Source organism: Ranitomeya variabilis, chromosome 1, assembly GCF_051348905.1.
Source record: "Ranitomeya variabilis isolate aRanVar5 chromosome 1, aRanVar5.hap1, whole genome shotgun sequence".
Lineage (NCBI taxonomy): Eukaryota > Metazoa > Chordata > Amphibia > Anura > Dendrobatidae > Ranitomeya > Ranitomeya variabilis.
In genome coordinates this window covers 977,429,833-977,444,777 of record NC_135232.1, presented here as the reverse complement: position 1 = coordinate 977,444,777, position 14,945 = coordinate 977,429,833, and the positions used below count along the sequence as shown (strand labels likewise).

The window sequence follows — 14,945 nt, the reverse complement described above, 5'->3', positions numbered from 1 at the left end:
AGAGGCAAGCTTCAATGTCTCCAAGAAATGGAGTCAGATAATGATTTGGCCACTCCTAACATTTCTACTATCTCATAATGAATTTTTCCTTTTTTTTAAGCCTAATGATGGTCTGTTTCTCTTCCAATGAGGCATCCTTTGTCCACATATTCTGTCAGAAGAAGCTCACGTGAAGCGCGTTGGGGCTGCGCTCACTTGGTCCCTGACTGGATACTATGGATAAGGGCATCCTCTGGCATTTTGGCATCACTTGCTGATTTTCTTAAAGTGATATATACCTTATTTTCTTACTTTATATGTACCGACCAACTTTTGATATCCTGACTGCTTTTGATTATCACTATTTTCTCCTGGTACCAGTCATATTGTTGAGTGGGTGATAAAGTATTTATTACTGATTAATATCTTTTGAGCAGGCCGGCATTTGAACTTGCTTAGTCTTTATATGTGATTGTTGATATATTTATTTGCACTGGCACTTTCTCTTTTTCTGAATCTATTGCCACAGTTTGCTCCCTCATCCTTCGAAATTAAGGTGGACCTAGTGTGATACACCTGTGTTAGTCACTTCTAAACTTCGTCTTTAAAATAATTGCTACTTTTATTATTTGTCTATTTTATATGTAATTTGAATAAAAATATGTGTAATTTTTATTCGGGATTCTTGTGCTCTCTTCATCCATTGTTGGCGGTCTTTGACCAAATATTATAAGTTTACAGCAACAGTTTCCAAATGCAAATGCCATTTGTGGGAATAAGATCCAGAACTTTCCTGCTTATTTCATGATGGAATAATGTGGAAATAGCCAAGGCAGCCAATTAAAGAGCTTTTCAGATAGTTGTTCAATTATTTTTGGTCACTTTAAAAAGAGGCAGCTACATATTAAAGAGCTGTAATTCCTAAATACTTACTCCAATTAGGATATGAATACCCTCAACTTATGGACCTATACTCATCTGCCGTTAAACAAACGAGTGCAAGCTGATTAAAAATTGGATGGCACTCTAATGATACTGAATGATTATGTGTTCATCAGCATTTGTTTTCTCAGCTCAGATCAGATTGAGAAAAAAAACTTGCAACATACAGCGAGTGGTTGCGTATATTGGACTAGACACGGCAATGCAACTCAAGGGGTGCAATAAAAAACAAAATTGCACAGCACATGGATCATGGGTGTGACATCCAATTTTTACGCACCCATCTCATAGGAAACCCGAAATTTCGTCTGCCAAATCCAATAAATTTAGAGTGTGACACGTCAGAATAGAATAGATAGATACATAGAATAATAGATAGAAAGATGTCATTGAGATATATAATTAGTGCGTGTGTAGTTTACTGTACATGTATTCAGTTAAATAATTAAAAGAAAAAACTGGCGTGGGGTCCCCATCATTTTAAATTACCAGATAAGGGAAAGCTCACAGCTGTCTACTTAGCCTTTACTGGTTATTAAAATTGTGAACCCCCCAAAAAAACAGATGTGGGTCCACTCTCTAATTAATAACCATCAGAAGCTAGGCAGACAGCCGGGGGCCAATATTAATAGCGTAGGAAGGAGCCATAGATATTGGAGAGGTATCTATAAGATAGAGATGCTAGGTGAGAAAAATAACATTGTACTCACATGACACTCATCCTACTTTTCAGGAACAATTTGGGACCGATTAAATTTACGCTGATGAGTGTGAGCCCTAAAGCTGAGAGTCTGCATTTTAAGCCAATAATAATTATATAACAATATTTCAAATATGTTTTGGTAAACAGCTAAAATGCCAAAACTTATGTCACGGTCCAAATATTTCTGTAACTGTATATTAAAATAATAGTTTGACTTATTTTTATACAGTACATACATAAAAATATACGTGAAAAATGAACAATAAATAAAAGGACCCAATAATACAAAATAAAATAGACCTATTTAATTTCAAAATAACCACAACACTAAAAATTATTATTTCACAGTACAAAATAGGCTCAAAGTGTTACCTTATAGACGTCCAATTCACCACATTGGAAATCAAAGAGTGTGTAAAGTTCATTCAGCATGGTGATAACTTGCATGGGTGAACAATGAGAACATATTGCTGTGAATCCCACAATATCAGAGAAAAGCATGGTCACATTGTTAAACTTCTTGGCTTTCACAGTCTGTCCTTGCCACAGCTGCTGAGCAACTTCACCAGGAAAGATTGAGAACAAAAGGTCAACAGTTTTCTTTTTCTCCTCTTCTAAAGCTTGGTGAGCACATTCTAGGGTAGCTTTCAGCTTTCCTAATCTCTTTTTCAGTCCGTCTTGAGCTCTAGCCTGCTCACCAATCAGCACCACATCTCTTAGAGCATTGTGGATAGGAATATCTGACAGATAGAGACCTCGTCCAGTGAAGTCTTCTAATCTATCTACACAGGGGGAGCCAAGGAACAAAATAGAGCTTGATTCGAAGACATAGATCATCTGGCCTTTCAGATTCATTGACTGGGACTACGGAAGAGAAAAACAAACAGGTGTTACATGTAAAGTGAATGCTCTCCCTTGTCATTTAGTTATACTATTGGGTAATTTTGCCATATTTATTTTTTCAGTGCCTACAGTAAGTAGCAACTTGCCTCAAGGCCCATTTTGAAAAATAGCTGAATAAAAAATATGCAGATGTCAAAAGTCACTTATCTCTGAGCTTGACATCAGCTACTTTAGTAACTGTATGGAGTACATATATTAGTTTATTAGTCTGACAAGAAATTTCTTCCCAACAGAGTGAAAGGCTTTATCATGAAGAGAAAAAATTGGAGCATGTCAACAATTTCAACTAACTCCACTAGGAACTTGTGCATTTGGGTGCCTTAGGCTGCTTTCACACTAGCGTCGGTACGGGGCCGTCACGCTGCGTCGGCCCGACGTACCAACACATACTGTGAAGAAAATGCCCGACATGGGCAGCGGAAGCAATCTTAACATGTTTTTTTGTGTCGGCGGTGCGCCAAAACACGACGCAACCGTCGCACGACGTGTGGCACTGCGTCGTAATGCGTCGCTAATAAAAGTCTATGGAGAAAAAATGCATCCTGCAGACAGGATGCGTTTTTTCTCCACGACGACACATTGCGACGTGCAGTGCCCGACGCTAGTGTGAAAGTAGCCTTAGAGAACATGCAACAAGCTTAAGACCCATCCATATGCTTCAACAGCCAAATAAGAAAGCCATCTTAAAAAGCAGCTCCTATGCTAATGCTATTGATTGATTGTTGGGGATTAGTGATGAGCGAGTATACTCGTTGCTTGGGTTTTCTCGAGCATGCTCGGGTGGTCTCCGAGTATTTGTGAATGCTCGGAGATTTAGTTTTTGCTGACGCAGCTGAATGATTTGCGGCTTCTAGACAGCTTGAATACATGTGGGGATTCCCTAGCAACCAGGCAACCCCCACATGTACTCAGGCTGGCTAGTAGCCGTAAATCATGTAGCTGCGTCAACAAAAACGAAATCTCCGAGCAGTTACAAATACTCGGAGACCACGCGAGCGTGCTCGGGAAAACCCGATCAACGAGTATACTCGCTCATCGCTATTGGGGATCAGACATGCCAGAGTAGCCAACTGCCATAGCTGACTTCATATAGAACCATCGCTTGGTTGAATCGGTTAAAGGATTAAATATTACTGTAATCTATTCACTAGAAATATTTACAGTTGAAACCAGAAGTTTACATAAACTATATAAAAAGACACATGCATGTTTTTCTTAATATCTGACTTGAAATCAGAATAAATCTTTCCCATTTTAGGCGAATTAAGATTACCATAATTATTAATATTTGCCAAATGCCAGAATAATGAGAGAGAATGTTTTAAGGCATTTTTATTACTTATTGCAATGTCAAAAGTTTACATACATTTCATGAATATTTGGTACTATTGCCCTTAAACTGAATGACTTGGGTCAAACGTTTGGGATATCCTTCCACAAGCGTTTCACAATGGTTGGTCGGAATTTGGGCCCATTCCTCCTCAAATGGTGTAACTGATCCTGGATTGTAGGGCCCCTTGCTAACACCTGCCTTTTCAACTTTGCCCATAAATTTTCAATTCGGTTGAGATCAGGGCTTGGTAATGTCCACTCCAAAACATTGACTTTGTTATCCTTAAGCCACTTTGTTACCATTTTGGCAGTATGCTTCAGGTCATTGTCCATTTGGAACACCCATTTCCGCCCAAGCTCTGACATTCTGGCTGATGTCTTGAGATGTTGCTTCAGTATTGTCACATAATCTTTTCTCATGATACCGTCTATTTTGTGACATGTGTTGTGAACTCTATTTTTGGGCTCCCTCTAGTGGTCACAAGCGGTACTGTGTAGTGTTGTCTTTCTGCAGGTTGGCTGCATCAGCTGGTTCGTTATCCTTGGTTTGTTTCCTATTTAGCTCACCTGGATACTCAGTTCCTTGCCTGCTATCAATGTATTCAGTGCTCTTCAGATTCCTTGTGACTACCTTGCTCCCAGTCTCTCCAAGACAAGCTAAGTTTTTGTTTGTTCATTTTTTGATTATCAGCATTCTTCATGTTTCTTGTCCAGCTTGCTAAAATGTGATTTCCTCGCTTGCTGGTTGCTCTAGGGGACTGAGTTTCTCCCCCACACCGTTAGCTGGTGTGGGGGTTCTTGAAATCTCAGAGTGGATATTTTGTAAGGGTTTTTTACTGACCGCATAGATTCCCTTTTCTGTTTTCTGCTATCTAGTATTAGTGGGCCTCATTTGCTGAATCTGCTTTCACCCCTGTGTATGTGCCTTCCTCTTACCTCACCGTTATTATTTGTTGGGGGCTTCTATATCTTTGGGGATTATTTCTCTGGAGGCAAGAGAGGTCTTTCTTTCTCTTTAGGGGTAGTTAGTTCCTCAGGCTGGCTCGAGACGTCTAGGATTTTAGACACGTTCACCGGCTACCTTTAGTGTGTTGGATAGGTTCAGATTTGCGGTCAGTCCAGTTTGCCACCTCCCTAGAGCTTGTCCTATGTTTGTTACTTAGCTGGAGTAATTTGTGATCCTCAACCACTAAGGATCATAACAGACATGCACCAGTCCCTCCTGCAGCAAAACAAACCCACAATATGATGCTGCCACCCCCGTGTTTCACAGTAGGGATGGTGATCGAAGGCTTCCAAGGTTCTCCCTTTTTCCTCCAAACGTAACAATGGTCATTATGCCCCAAAAGTTCAATTTTAGTTTCATCAGACCACAGGATATGTCTCCAAAACTTAAGGTCTTTGTTCCTTTGTGCATTTGCAAACATTAATCTGTCTTTTTTATGTTTCTTTTGGAGTAATGGCTTCTTCCTGGCAGAGTGGTTTTTCAGAATTGTTTAAAGGCATAGTAATCTTAGTGCATGTAAACTTTTGACTTTGCAGTAAGTAATAAAAATGCCTTAAAACATTTTCTCTCTCCCTCTCTTCATTATTCTGGCATTTGGCAAACATTAATAATTATGGTAATCCTAATTAGCCTACAACAGGAAAGGGTTATTCTGATTTCATGGCAGCTATTGAGAAAAACATGCATATGTGTCTTTTTATATAGTGTATGTAAACTTCTGGTTTCCACTGTACAACACCATGCAATTAATGGTGCTATATAAATAAATAAATAAAAATAATAACTGTATATATCAAATAATTTGTATGCACATTTATTATAATGCACAAAATGTAGCCTGTTTTTCTCTACATAAATTATTTTCTATTAATCCCACAGAAAATAGCTGGAGTACATTTCTGTCATAATTTATGCCACTTTTTGGTCATAAATTATGATGAATTTGTTTGCTTCTCTCCCGACCAAGCTCTGCCCACTTTTAAAAAATAGGTACTGCTAGCTGGGCTATCTTAACATATTTAAAAAAAAAAACACAACATTTTTGCACAGCTACATGAAAACCACCCAACCCCCCTGACATTTCCAAACCGTTAAACTGCTTAATGAGTCGAGGAGCTGACATTATGGTTTTTTTAATCATTGCTATACTTTATGCCATCTAAAACTCTTAAAATAGATCATTTAGAGCTAACCTAGACAGTTATTAATATAATGGCACTATGTACACATGCTTGTTTATAATTTATAAATTGTGAGAGATAATGTTAAGTAAGCTTCTACCTACAAACTCTTAGTTGTTATAAGTTTGGTTGCCATATTGCCTAGTTGAAAGCAACATGACTATCAACATAATATGTCATTTCTCAACCCTAATCATTGGGTATGACCATTATAAAGAGTCCTGTAGACTTTGCAGAACAAAGTAACCAGTAAATTCATGCTTTGTTAGGTAAAAGGCAGCGCTTCAACATGGAGGATGTGATTAAAACTTTGCTACCCTTTTCAGTTCACTATATGTAATTTGGGTCTTCAAAAACGCCATCTACATCTATATGCAGCATTTTTGAAACTTAAAGGGAACCTAACAGCTAATACATGTGCTGTAATGGTTCATAGAAAAACTTACTTTTAATAGCTGCAGGGGTCCAAGTCTTGCTATTGACTAGTCATATAGGTGGGTCTTTGCCTATGTGCACAGTACAACTAGTCAATACTATGACTCGGTCCCTAATGGCTACTAAAAGTATGGCTTTAACCATAAAGCTTGTGGCTGATACATGCTGTACATGGTTTGGGCAGCATACGTCAGTTGACAGGTTCCCTTTAATCCATATGTATTGTACAATAAATTTAACTCTCCTGAAAATTGTCTAATAATGTTGGATCAGATCTGTGATTTTGAGACCAATCAGCAGAATATGACACAGCCAGGCAATTAATTGACAGATATTGTCTCTGTATGTTTTACTTTGAGGACCAAAGGGTGGAATCATATTAGGCAATAGATAATCCTAAACAACAAAATAGAAAGGTATTTGAGAACAAACTGATACTGATGCTTACAGAAACGTTTGTAGGGTGTGAAACTTAAAAAGGTTCTAAAGTAATCATCAGTGGCTTTAAACCGGGTTATTCTGCCAGGTAATAGAATTATGAGGGTGCTTGGCCTCAGTACTGAAAGTGCAGACCCTGGAGAAAATGAACTCTATTTCTCCCAGGAGCCGCCGGATTTCAGTCATACAGGCATTCCTGGAGCAATTACAATCACTGGCTCCCAGGCACTGATTGACAGCCAGATTTGTACTGATACACTGTAGAGCCAACTGTCAACCATTGCTAGAGTGTGCTTACAGCTGCCATTCTTACTGCTGTGAGTAGAGACTAATTGTTTACACATGCCTGCATGACTGAAAGCTGGTTGTTCTTGAGAGAATAAAGCTCATTTTTTTCATGGTGCCACACTTTCAGTACAGTGACCAGGTACCTTTATAATGCTATTAACCTGCAGATTAACCCAATAGCTGCAGGATAATAATGTTATTGGACCTGACAGGTTCCTTGTAAAAGTGACAGTACCAAATGTTGGCAGACGAGAAAGTCTTTGCAGGCAAAACCTAATGTGCGAATACAAGAATGGATTTATTTATATTTATTCCTATGAAATCATTTTCAAAATAATGATCCTCATCCCTCAATAGCCACTGGTCAGGAGGACTGCTGATGGAGGTAAAATATTGGCACACAACATATTAGAAAGCATATTAAAGCTATTAGAATGAACTTATAACTTCTTTAAAAGCCAAAGTGAGTAAGTATTAACCCCTTCATGACCATGGGATTTTTCGTTTTTCCGTGTACGTTTTTCACTCCCCTCCTTCCCAGAGCCATAACTTTTTTATTTTTCCGTCAATTTGGCCATGTGAGGGCTTATTTTTTGCGGGACGAGTTGTACTTTTGAACGACATCATTAGTTTTACCATGTCGTTTACTAGAAAACGGGAAAAAAATTCCAAGTGCGGTGAAATTGCAAAAAAAGTGCAATCCCACACTTGTTTTTTGCTTGGCTTTTTTGCAAGGTTCACTAAATGCTAAAACTGACCTGCCATTATGATTCTCCAGGTCATTATGAGTACATAGACACCTAACATGACTAGGTTATTTTTTACCTAAGTGGTGAAAAAAAATTCCAAACTTTGCTAAAAAAAAAAAATTGCGCCATTTTCCGATACTCGTAGCGTCTCCATTTTTCATGATCTGGGGTCAGTTGAGGGCTTATTTTTTGCGTGCCGAGCTGGCGTTTTTAATTATTCCAATTCGGTGCAGATACGATCTTTTGATCGCCCGTTATTGCATCTTAATGCAATGTCGCGGCGACCAAAAAAACTTAAGTCTGGCGTTTCGATTTTTTTTCTCGTTACGCCGTTTAGCGATCAGGTTAATGCTTTTTTTTATTGATAGATCAGGCGATTCTGAACGTGGCGATATCAAATATGTGTAGATTTGATTTTTTTATTATTGATTTATTTTGATTGGGGCGAAAGGGGGGTGATTTAAACTTTTATATTTTTTTTATTTTTTTCACATTTTTTTAAACTTTTTTTTTTTACTTTTGCCAAGCTTCAATAGCCTCCATGGGAGGCTAGAAGCAGGCACCACTCGATCGGCTCTGCTACATAGCAGCGATCATCAGATCGCTGCTATGCAGCAAAAATGCAGGTGTGCTGTGAGCGCCGACCACAGGGTGGCACTCACAGCTGCCGGAGATCAGTAACCATAGAGGTCTCAAGGACCTCTATGGTTACCATTCTGAAGCATCGCCGACCTCCGATCATGTGACGGGGGTCGGCGATGACGTCATTTCCGGCCGCCCGGCCGGATGCGGTAGTTAAATGCCGCTGTCTGCGTTTGACAGCGGCATTTAACTAGTTAATAGCGGCGGGTGAATCGCGATTTCACCCGCCGCTATTGCGGGCACATGTCAGTGCAGCGCCCCAGAGTCCTGGTCGTTGCAGTATCATGGCTCAGCCACTAAGGGGGGCCATGGTGCGTTCGATGGCACTGAAGGAGTTCTCTGAGCAGGTATCACAGTCACCAATACATCTCACAGCTGGGCCTCCGGGGGGAGCTAAGGGTGCTATTCATTAGGCCACTCCCCACCATAGTGGGTAAACTGGGGGTCAGGCAGGAAGTTAGAGAGAACGCTGACGGGATTGAACGGAGCAACACCCTGTGGCAGGGGGTGTTGTGAAGGGAGAGACTGTAGGGTCTCTGCCAGGGGTGGGATCCTGGCAGAGGCTTGGCATTGAAAGAACGTAACGGGTCCGCGCAGGCTCCTGGAAGCGGCGGGACTCAAGAAAGGACTAGAAGCGAGATAGATTGTGCTGAGTGAGAAACGAAGTCAAGCGAAAGGAGATACCAGTGAGGGTTGTGCTGAAAGAGGCAGCACCTTACTGAGGCGCACTACCGGTGGCCGGAACGCCGAGGAGGTAAAGAGTTTCAAGCCATACCTCAGACCTACGGCAGGGCAGTTAGCTTTAGGCGGACTGTCTCACGCATCACCCAGGAAGGCAAAGGGGGGTACCAACAGGAGAGGGGCGCAGATAGAGTCCCGGAAGATCTCCGAGCCTCCCCGTCATACGGGTGCGTTCCTACAATAGTATCTGGAGGGACGAGGAAGATCATTGCGAATTAAGTTGTTGTGAGGGAACACGAGAAACAGACACAACAGTTGTGGGGTACTTTCCGTAAGCACAGCAGGGAAGGACTGCAACACATAGCGCTAGAAGGAAGGCACCGATTTCCACCTGCAAGGAGAGCTCTGGAAGTGCCATTGGACCGGCCGGACTTGCGCAGCCTGGTGAGCCGTATTCTGGACTGAGGACCCAGAGAGCTTCAGTAAAGAGGTAAAGAGACTGCAACCTGGTGTCCTCGTTATTTACCGCGACCTGCACCCCACAACTGCACCGCTACACCGTTACTACATCACCTATTGCACCGGACGTCCCCCACTGACAGACAGGGCTACGGACCGGGTCTAGCCACCGTGACAACCCCAGGACTGAGACCTAGAGGCCCGGCTCCGGGTACCCCTCGGCCCTGTGGCGGTGTGGGAGCGCTCCATCAGCTGTTCAAAACAGCTGACATGTCCCGGCTTTGATGCGGGCTCACCGCGGAGCCCTGCATCAAAGTAGGGGAGCTGACCTCGGACGTACTATCCCGTCCGAGGTCAGTAAGGGGTTAAAGAGGACTTGTCGCTAGCTTAAAAGTGGCCAGTTTTTGCTCTTACTAAACTCCAGCTTTTCCCCTACATATTGCAATTTTTTTTTTTAAAATCTGCATTACGAGTTTAGATATATGAGCCTTTTTAATTAGTTTAATTTGTATTGCCTTTACTAAGGGGGCATGGCTCAGTGTTCTCTGGAGTTGGATCTTCACACTGCTCTGCATAAGTATCCTGTGAGCAATGGCTCCTCGGTAAATATCATAAAATTTAGCACTAAATAAAGAGGACCATATCTCTGCAAGCATATGGAGGATTAAAAAATAGCAAAAAACCCACAATAAATCAGGAGGAAAGTGTGAATAAAATAAGAGCAAGAACTGGCTACTTCTGACCTGGTGACAAGTCTCCTTTAATTCTCTTTATTCCGTTCCTAAATAAATGAAGTCAAGCTAATTAATTTCAGAAACCAAGAAAATATTTCAGTTGACAAAAAAAGAGCAGCAAAAAGGAACGGAGTGAGTCTAAGGCCATTTTCAAATAGAGCCGATCTGCACCAATGCACGGTATGTCTGTGTACTCCAGTTTTCTCCCACACAAAAACATACTGGCACGTTATTACGCTTACTATGAAATTGGCCTTTTGCCTTGACGTATGTTAACAAGCTGAGTTTTTCTGCAGTGCTATATAGTATTTAGAGATCGACGAACCCGATCAGTATAGTTCGACGTTTGCAACAAACACCTACTGTTCGGGCATGGACACCGAACATAGACTTCACCAGGAAGTCAATGTTACTGTTCGGGATCAGCCCCCTGAACAGAGGCGTCTATAAGACACCTATCCATTACTAATCCTATAGTTATATTGTAGATAAACACACAGCCAGAATAAAGTCTTTTATTTGAAATAAACAAAACACACTTTTACTTTTTTATTAAAAAATAACAAGCACGGCAATACTCACCTTGCACCCATTCCATTGAAACCTCCAATTTCTGTAATAAAAATAAAAAATACCCATATTCCTCACCTTTCCATTGTTCTGTCCTATGCCATAATGCATGTCTGGGGATAAATAGTTTTCAGCCTGGACGGTGGCAAGATGAAACCGTCCAGGCTGAGGAATGAGCTGCTGTGAGCGCAGCATCAGTGACAAGCGGTAACGACTTCAATGTTACCCCGAGTCACTGAGGTGGCATTCCCAGCTGGGCCCATGAACTGTGGTGACCTCAGTGAGATCACCACTCTCACAATGAGAAAAATTTCTCACAGTGAACTCACTGTTGCATAGTGAGACATTTTCTCATTGTGCTAGCGGTGATCACTGCAATTCAGGGGCCTGGCTTAGAATGCAGTGTCAGTGACATGCGGTAACCTCGTTGACATAACCGCTAGTCATTGAGGCTGCGCTCGCAGCAACTCATTCATCAGTGGTTCTCAGCCTGGACACGGTCACATCTTGGCACCGTCCAGGTTGTAAACTGTCTATTCCCAGACATGGATTAAGGCGTGGGACAGAACGTCGGACAGGTGAGGGATATGGTTTTTTATTTTTGTTTTATTACAGGAGACTATGGCTTCAGTGGAATGGGGAAATCTTGAGTATGGTTTAATTTAGAATCATTAAGGGAATCTGTGTTACTATTTCAATTAAAAGACTTTATTCTGGCTGCGTGTTTATTTACAATGTAACCATATGATTAGCAATGTATAGGTGTCTTATAAACGTCTCCATTACTAAGCTGTGGGCTTGATGTAACCAGACAATACAAAGGTGACATCAACCCCACAAATATGAACCTCACTTGCCACCGCCACAGGGCAAGAGGGAAGAGCCAGGCAAAGCGCCAGAATTGATGCATCTTATAGATGTGCCTTTTCTGGGCAGATGCGGGCTGCTATTTCTAGGCTGGGGGGCCAATGTCCATGGCCCCCTACCAGCCTGAGAATACCAGCCCCCTGCTTTAACTTGGTTGGTTGTCAAAAATGAGGGGGATCCAATGCCGGTAACCAGCCTTGCTAATGCTGACAGCTGAGGGTCATCTGTGAGTTGTGCGTGACTCACTATCAAAAATACAGGGAAATCAATGTCATTTTAACATTTATTTATTTATTTAACTTCTCACAGTGCAGCGCTGAGCCCAGAGAGTTCACCGCAGTTTACCGTGAGAAATTTCTCACGGTGAACTGTGGTGAACATTAAGTGCTCAGCGCTCCACTATTAGACTTTCTCATTGTGCTAGCAGGGATCTCACCAAGGTCACTGCAGTTTAGGGGCCCATCTGGGCAGCAGCCTCAGTCACCGGTGGTAACTTTGATGAAGTCACCGCTAGGGTTGAGCGACTTTCATTTTTTTAAGGTCGAGTCGGGTTTTGTGAAACCCGACTTTGTCCAGAGTCGAGTCGAGTGCAGTCGGCCGATTATCGCTGAAAGTCGGGGATCGACCGAAACACGAAACCCAATGCAAGTCAATGGGGAAGCATAGTCGGCAGTGAGTGGAGGCCAGGAAAACACCTACAGTGCCCATTTTAATGCCAAAAACATCCATTCTTGTTTCTGAAGCTTGTCAATCTTAACTAACTTTATAATAATAGTTGGGCATTGGAAATTGGGGGTCATTTGGCAAAAGTTGTGGGGGGTAGGGCTGGTTCAAGGTTTTAGTGGGCACAGGAAACGTGGACTACGTCACGGCGGTGGAGCAGTGAGAGGTAAGTATGTCAAGTTTGCAAGTGCTGTGATCCTAAGCAAGCAGGGGGGCCCACTCGTTGGCATTGGCTCTGGCACAGGGCCCCTCAAAGTACAGCGGTGTGTTTGCACGGTGGGGGCGCCTCCCACCAGCAGCGACACTTTTGCGTACTCTGAGGGGCCCTGTGCCAGTGACGTCGCCAACGAGTATGCCCCCCCCACCTGATGAAGGAACCTGCACCTTCATCTGCACCTTCCTCTTTGTCCCTGTGTAAGGTGGTATAACATGCGGGAAGGGGAACCTTACTTTCAGCAGGGTCAGATTCTGGCTGTGTAGAGTGCAAGGGGAATGTAGTGGTCTGGGTCAATGTACCAGCAGACTCATCTAGCAGTGGCTGGGCAATGGGCAGGATGAGGAGGAAACAGATATAGGGCCAAAGAATAAAGTAGGCTAAATGCCTTTCAAAATTGGTAACAGGACTAAACAGGCGGCACTGCTTTGTTCAGTGGAGTAGCAAACCCAAGAGCAGCAGACACTGTTTTAAGGGCCCAACCACACTAGTAGGCCAAATGCAGTTTAATATCTGATACTATAGGCCGAAAGCCAGAAGGTAGAAGCTCAGCTGTATTCAGTTAAGGGCAACACCAGGGAGGGGCAACACCGTTAGTAGGCCCTAACCACCAATTTTTAAAAACACAGCACTTAATGAGAGCCAGAAGGTTGAAGCACAGCTGTATTCAGTTGAGAACAAACACCAGGCAGGGTCAGACACCGTTAGTAGGCCGGAACCACCAATGTTTTAAAAAACAGCACTTAAAGAGAGCCAGAAGGTAGAAGCTCAGCTTTATTCAGTTGAGGACAACACCAGGCAGGGGAAGACACCGTTAGTAGGCCGGAACCACCAATCTTTTAAAAAACAGCACTTAAAGAGAGCCAGAAGGTAGAAGCTCAGCTTTATTCAGTTGAGGACAACACCAGGCAGGGGAGGACACCGTTAGTAGGCCGGAACCACCAATCTTTTAAAAAACAGCACTTAAAGAGAGCCAGAAGGTAGAAGCTCAGCTTTATTCAGTTGAGGACAACACCAGGCAGGGGAAGACACCGTTAGTAGGCCGGAACCACCAATCTTTTAAAAAACAGCACTTAAAGAGAGCCAGAAGGTAGAAGCTCAGCTTTATTCAGTTGAGGACAAACACCAGGGAGCAGCAAACAGAGGTATTAGGCCCCATCCAGCAATTAAAAAAAAAAAAAAAAAGCTTAATCAGAGCCAGAAGGTAGAAGCTCAGCTTTATTCAGTTGAGGACAACACCAGGCAGGGGCAGACACCGTTAGTAGGCCGGAACCACCAATCTTTTAAAAAACAGCACTTAAAGAGAGCCAGAAGGTAGAAGCTCAGCATTATTCAGTTGAGGACAACACCAGGCAGGGGAAGACACCGTTAGTAGGCCGGAACCACCAATCTTTTAAAAAACAGCACTTAAAGAGAGCCAGAAGGTAGAAGCTCAGCTTTATTCAGTTGAGGACAAACACCAGGGAGCAGCAAACAGAGGTATTAGGCACCATCCAGCAATTAAAAAAAAAAAAAAAAAAAAAGCTTAATCAGAGCCAGAAGGTAGAAGCTCAGCTTTATTCAGTTGAGGACAACACCAGGCAGGGGCAGACACCGTTAGTAGGCCGGAACCACCAATCTTTTAAAAAACAGCACTTAATGAGAGCCAGAAGGTAGAAGCTCAGCTTTATTCAGTTGAGGACAACACCAGGCAGGGGAAGACACCGTTAATAGGCCGGAACCACCAATCTTTTAAAAAACAGCACTTAAAGAGAGCCAGAAGCTAGAAGCTCAGCTTTATTCAGTTGAGGACAAACACCAGGGAGCAGCAAACAGAGGTATTAGGCCCCATCCAGCAATTAAAAAAAAAAGAAAAAAAAAAAGCTTAATCAGAGCCAGAAGGTAGAAGCTCAGCTTTATTCAGTTGAGGACAACACCAGGCAGGGGCAGACACCGTTAGTAGGCCGGAACCACCAATCTTTTAAAAAACAGCACTTAATGAGAGCCAGAAGGTAGAAGCTCAGCTTTATTCAGTTGAGGACAACACCAGGCAGGGGCAGACACCGTTAGTAGGCCCATAACCACCAATTTTTAAAAAACAGCACTTAAAGAGAGCCAGA

General features: G+C 42.5%; 1 protein-coding gene across 1 annotated transcript in view; it reads right to left on the bottom strand.

The window, feature by feature from the left end:
- Positions 1-14,945, bottom strand: part of GUCY1A1 (guanylate cyclase 1 soluble subunit alpha 1) — a 103,527-nt gene that overhangs the window by 10,195 nt on the left and 78,387 nt on the right. Inside the window, exon 5 of the mRNA XM_077279394.1 lies at positions 1,997-2,488. Coding sequence (XP_077135509.1) covers positions 1,997-2,488 — 492 coding nt within the window. The remainder of the gene's footprint in view (positions 1-1,996; positions 2,489-14,945) is intronic.